The sequence below is a fragment of the Giraffa tippelskirchi genome, chromosome 6, assembly GCF_054371585.1.
Source record: "Giraffa tippelskirchi isolate mGirTip1 chromosome 6, T2T-mGirTip1v1.2.pri, whole genome shotgun sequence".
Taxonomy (NCBI): domain Eukaryota; kingdom Metazoa; phylum Chordata; class Mammalia; order Artiodactyla; family Giraffidae; genus Giraffa; species Giraffa tippelskirchi.
In genome coordinates this window covers 76,521,688-76,527,247 of record NC_137280.1, presented here as the reverse complement: position 1 = coordinate 76,527,247, position 5,560 = coordinate 76,521,688, and the positions used below count along the sequence as shown (strand labels likewise).

Below are 5,560 nucleotides of genomic sequence, written 5' to 3'. Positions count from 1 at the left end.
AGACTCAGACCTCTGTGCGCTTCATCACCACATCGCTGCCTTTGAGTTAACGGGTTACCATGAGCCTGGAGGAGCGCCTGCACCGGGTAGCCCCTTCCACCTGTACCTTCTCCCTACTCGGCTGCGTCGTCAGGGCTTGGCCCATAGGGGGCGCGCAAGGACGTGCTTTGGGAAGTTAGGGAAGTCATGTCCGAATCTTTGGGACTCCGAGGACTGCAGCCCGCCAGGCTCCTCGGTCTACCGTGCCATTGTTCCAGGCAAGAATACTGGAATGGGTAGCCATTCCTTTCTGCAGGGGATCTTCCCAACCCAGGGTTCGAACCCCTGTCTTCTGCATTGCAGGCGGATTCTTGACCATCTGAGCCACCAGGGAAACCCCTAGGGCTTTAAAATGGTCGCTTTTTTTTTAACACGATGCTAAGGAAAACGCCAACACAAAAGGCTACACAAGGTATGATTCAATGTGGAAAATGGTCACGTTCTGCCTTCTCTGTTCCTACTTCTGAACAGTTTTAATACATAAAATCCATTTACAACTTACTATTGATATCAGTGATTAAACCAATTTTGTTGAAATATAGCTGATTTACAATGTTGTGCTAATTTCTGCTGTACAGCAGTGATTCAGTTATACATACATATTTTCCATATGATTTATCACAGGATATTTAATATAGTTCCCTGTGCTGTACAGGAGGATCTTATTGTTTTTCCATCCTGTACATAAGTTTGCATCTGCTAATCCCAGAATCCCAATCCTTCCCTCCTCCACCTCCTCACCCTTGACATCCACAATTCTGTTGTGTCTGTGTTTTGTAGATGTGTTCATGTGGTATTTTAGATTCCACATGTGATATCATATGTCTTTCTCAGACTTCATTCAGTATAATAAAATTGAAAAAAAAAAAAAAGGAAACTCAGAAGTTGCTCTGCTCTGAATGTTTGTGTCAAATGATCTAATGCCAAATGTGAGAAGGGGGGCCTTTGGGTGTGCTCAGGTCATGAGGGTTGAGTTCCCCCCCTCTTTTTTTTGGAGTCCCCTCATGTGTCCTCTCTCCACATAAGGACACCGATGTCTGCAGCCAGGACCAGGGCTCCCTGACCCTGCTGGCCCCAACTTCAGCCGTCCGCCCTCCGCACTGTGAGAAATCGACGTCTGCTGTTTGACGAGCTGCCCAGTCTCTGGTGCTCTGTCTGCCAAGCCTAAGAGAAACTCAGCACGCCCACTGAAGGAGTGTGTGCTCTGCAGCCATTAGACCATCATATTCAGGGAGAGTTAAATGAACAGAGCTGTGTTAACACACAGACACAGCACACACCATAAGTTCAAATCTGGTCAAGACAGTTTCTCCATGGCTGTCTATGGGCAAAGGAGCTTTTTGATTCTTCTTAGTTTTGTTTTTATTTTTTAGGGTTTTCCAAACATACCATAATAAGTACATATTCCTGACACATGCCTGACGGTTGAGGAAGAAGTCATAGCAAAGAGAGCCTCCATCACTGGTTGAGGCAGACATGGTGCTCAGGTTACTGTGCAGGTCCTTTTGGGCAGGCCTAGGCAGCAGCGAGGATGGCCCAGTCCAGCTCCTGTCCTCAGGGAAGAAGGGCCCAGGATGCTGGCTGACGCTAGAGACATGGGGAGTCCGCAGCCCTCGGCTGAGCCAGGCCTGAGCCCCACTTGGGGCCTGGCTAGGGAAACCCCAGCTCTGAGTGCAGCCCCCAGGGTACCTCCTCTTCTCTGTCCCTTTGGCCCCAACCTAACTTGCTGAGACACTCGCTCAGGGAAAGGCCTAATTAATCAAGATCATGGGAGCATTCTGGAAACAGCAGAGGAAACACTGCTGCTCTTGATGGGTTCTGGCACAGAGTCGGGGCAGGAAGGGGGTGCTGGGGAAGGCTAGGGGCTTTCAACACAGACATGACAGGATGCCAGGTGGGCACACAAACCCAACTGCTATTTTTCAGAGGAAGCTCCTGCCTGATGCTTGGGCCTATTAATCCCACCAGGCTGTGACCTGGTTTTCTGGTAGAGCAAACCACAGAGGCAGGGACACTGCCAGGCCCCCTACCTGGGGTGCAGTTATGCCGGAGGGGACAGGGCTGGTCACGGGCTCTGCACACTGCTGTCCTAAAGGCACTCAGGAGAGACCTGTGCTTCCCCCCTTCCCAGCACTCTCCCACCCCTATGGACTCAACTGCTGAAGCCCAAATCCCTGCTGAGCCTGTATTTAAAAATGTGGCCTTCAGGGAGATGATTAAGGTTGGATGAGGTCAAAAACAAAGGGCCCTGATCCCACAGGACTGGTGCCCTCTTAAGAGGAGGAGAGCGCTCTCTCACACACACTCACACACTCTGTCACATACACACACATGCATACACATGCAAAGAGTGAAGTCCAAAGGTCGGGGGAGAGGCCTCACCAGGATCTGACCATGCAGGCACTCTGACTCCAGCCTCCAGAACTGCGAGCAAGTCATTTCTGTTGTTCAAGCCACTTGGTCTATGGCGGTCTGAGCTGCCTGAGCCACCCAGCCACAAGACACCTGCTCCCCTCTCCGCTGCCACCACCAACTTCAGACTCCCAACCCCTATCCTGTGGCCTGCCCTCTGCAGTCAACACAGTATCCGGTGTGATCCTCTAACATGACTATCGCATCACACGCATTTCACTCAAAGTTGAGCCGAGTTCCCAGAGAGGCAGGCCCTCGGCCTGCCCCTGCGCCTACACTCACCTTCTCCCACTTGGCCACAGCCCCGCGGCCACAGGCTTTCCCTCTGCGCAGTGTCCCTGCCTCCTCTTGGTTCAGGAATCACATCCTCAGGAGGCTCACCCCAAGACCTGATTTAAAGTGCAGCCCAGCTCTCTCATCGCCCTGCCTCCCATTTCCGGAGGCTACTCCACCTCCGGCAGCACTTACCCTCTCCCCAGGCTACACTGCTTGTTTTTATTACACATTCCGTAATGCCTTTAAGGTCAGGGATTTAAGACAGGAAATGAAATGTGCACCCTGACACACACAGTCCCCAAGAGCAAAGGAGCAATAGCTCGGATGCTGCACAGGGCAGGCTTAACAGCCTGTCTCCTCACAAAGGCCTTGGCCTGAACCCCAGACCCCATGTGGGCCCACCAGCGCAGTGGGTGCCCTTACCTGGCAGCAAGACTGACCAACCGCTGTGGAGAGGGCGCATGAGGTTTGATGCCTACCCAGGAGGACATACTTTTTTTTTTTTTTACAGTTGCTTTACTTCCAAAAAAAGGGAAAGACACAGCTGTCTACTTCACTTATAGAAAGACATGGTTACACTCCCTCACTGGAGTGCCTTCTCAGAAGGGCGGGCTTTGCTCTGGAGCCCCCATCTGAGACAGCCGCCTGGGCGACCAGAAGGCACTGGTGGGAGGCTCAGTCCTGCAGCTTGTGCTCGCACCTCTTCTCCAGGTCAGCCATCTCCTTCAGGACCAGGGCCACGGCAAACCGCAGCTCCTGGAATTTGGCCGTGGGAACCTCAAAGCGGAGGGCAGACCCGTCCGAGAGCTTCAGGTGCATCAGGACGCTCGGCTGCAGGGAGCGGGCCAGGGCGCTGGTGGAGATGGCGACATCCACCCTCCACCGAAAGTTGGCGACGTGGGGCAGCCAGGCCCCCTGCTGCCTGGCCACAGAGTCAAGGAGAGGCCGCTGGCTACCAAACACCACGCTGGCCAAGTCCACAACCAGGTCTTGGGGGATGCAAAGCTCCTGGAGCTGGTTCTTGAAGGTGTCGGGCTTCAGGCTGGCCGGGGGCAGCCGGAGGGCCTGCTGGAGCAGGGTGTGTGTGCCAGCTATCAGGGCACCCAGCTGCTCCTCGGGCAGGTCGGCGCCAGCCCTGAGGTGCCGCACAGCCTGCCGGCAGTCTTCTCCCTGCAGGCTGCTGACCACCAGCTTCAGCAATTTTCTGAACATGGCCCTGTCCAAGTCCCCCAGGAGCCGGGGCATTGCTGCCACTTCTGGGGGCAACTGGGACCCCAGGAAACTCACGCAGTCACTGTGACTGTCACCAGGGCGATGCAGATGTGCAGTGGCAGGACCCACAGCAGACATCGATGCTTCCTGCTCTTTGACAGGCAGCCTAGTAGGAGGTCCCAGCTGAGCCGGCCTGGAAGGGGTGCGAGAGAAGCCCAGTGACTCCCACACTCTTTGGGCCAGTGAATGAGGACTGACAGGGTCTCCACCTCCCAGATGCTGATGGTATGAACTACTGATGACAGCCAGTGTGACCGGAGGTCCCCTGGAAACACGTGGCAGAAGGCCCTCTCTAGTCCCTGCAAGAGGGGAAGCAGAAAGCAGCTGAAAATGGAGATGAGGTGAGGAGAAAAGGAAGAGAACCAGGAAAAGGAGAGCACACATGAGTTCTTCAAATAAACATCGGATTAAAGAATGAAAGAGAAGCGAGGTCCAGAGAACACAAGGACACAACAGCCACTGCCACTGCCGACTCTGAGGCCATTCATCTACTCTGCCTCCGCGCCTCGCGCGGCTCTGCCACCGACAAGGAAATCAGGCGCAAACAATCACTCAGGTCGAGGATCAGAACCCAGGCTCCTTCACTCAGAAGTCCCTGCTGTTTTCGCACAGCACTGGGGGACCAGACGGGGCCTCTCAGGCAGGACGGGCTAAGGTACACACGGCAGCAAAGATGGGGGCAGTATCTAGAGAAAAGGGCTGAGAGGTTACCTGAAGGCCGGCACAACGCCCCACCCCTGGTCCTGCAGGAGCACCCTGCGCACCGCAGCCGCGCCGAGTGCCGAGCAGAGCCGTCCTCTGCAAGACGGCCAGGGGAAAAGAGGGGCTCTCCAGGCTTCCTCGCACCCCGCTCTCCCAGGAAGGCCGAGCGCCCCTCACCCTGGCCATCAGCGACCAGCCACTGCCGGAACTCGGGGTTTTCCTTCAGGGCCTGGCCTGTGCCGGGACAGCCTTCCACTGCCCCGCCGCCGGCCGCTCGGGCTCCGCTCCCGGGAGACCAGTGCGCTGCCTCCAGGCTCGGAGGAAGGAGCCCCCGAGGCGGCCTCCCAGCTTCGCCAGAGCCACCGCCCTACCAGCGGTCAGCGATCTTCGGCCCCGCCCCGAACTGCCGTATCGGCTTCCTGCCTCCCGTGCGCTCGCCGTTCCACGGGCAGGGCGGCCCTCTCCCACCCTGCAGCCCGCTCCCCGCGTTGCCTCCACACCTTACACCCGGTCCCAAGCCCGGAGCAGCACCGCGAATAGCCGGAAGAGGGCCTGGTTCGCGGAACGGACTGAGAGGCGACGCTCGCCACGCCCTTCCCCTCTCCACGGGCCGCTCTAGGGCTGCTGGAGGACTGCTCTCGGTGCTCCGCGGTCGGAGGGGCGAGACCCAGGCGCCGAGTCCGCGGGAAGCTCTGCGGTGTCCGCGGCCAACTCTGCGGTTTCCGCGGCCGGCTGTGGACCCGAAGAGACGCGGTCGGCTCTAGGGTGTGGGGGCGCGGGAGGGGCTGAGTGCAGACTCTGGGCCGCGAGGCTCGCCTGCACAAAAATGTGAGCGAGCTTCGCCTCTCAGTTGTTCACT

The 5,560-nt window shown here is 56.8% G+C and overlaps 1 protein-coding gene across 6 annotated transcripts; it reads right to left on the bottom strand.

Annotated features, from left to right (window-relative positions):
* Positions 1–3,220: 3,220 nt before the first annotated feature.
* On the bottom strand, positions 3,221–5,250 carry COMMD5 (COMM domain containing 5). Of its 6 annotated transcripts, none has more exons than XM_081497493.1 (2): positions 5,202–5,250; positions 3,221–4,298 (listed from the first exon to the last, which is right to left on the bottom strand). In XM_081497493.1, exon 2 carries the CDS (start codon positions 4,075–4,077, stop codon positions 3,403–3,405), a length of 675 nt encoding a protein of 224 aa, XP_081353619.1. In that variant the 5' UTR covers positions 4,078–4,298; positions 5,202–5,250; the 3' UTR covers positions 3,221–3,402. The 6 variants fall into 6 exon arrangements, with proteins under 6 accessions (XP_081353619.1, XP_081353616.1, XP_081353617.1 ...); XM_081497490.1 differs by having other exon boundaries at positions 3,221–4,132; XM_081497491.1 differs by having other exon boundaries at positions 4,711–5,222.
* Between the last annotated feature and the right edge of the window lie 310 nt (positions 5,251–5,560).

What these genes read in the sequence shown, in the direction of transcription:
- COMMD5 (XM_081497493.1), bottom strand. Translation starts at nt 4,077, where the DNA reads ATGTCTGCTGTGGGTCCTGCCACTGCACATCTGCATCGCCCTGGTGAC.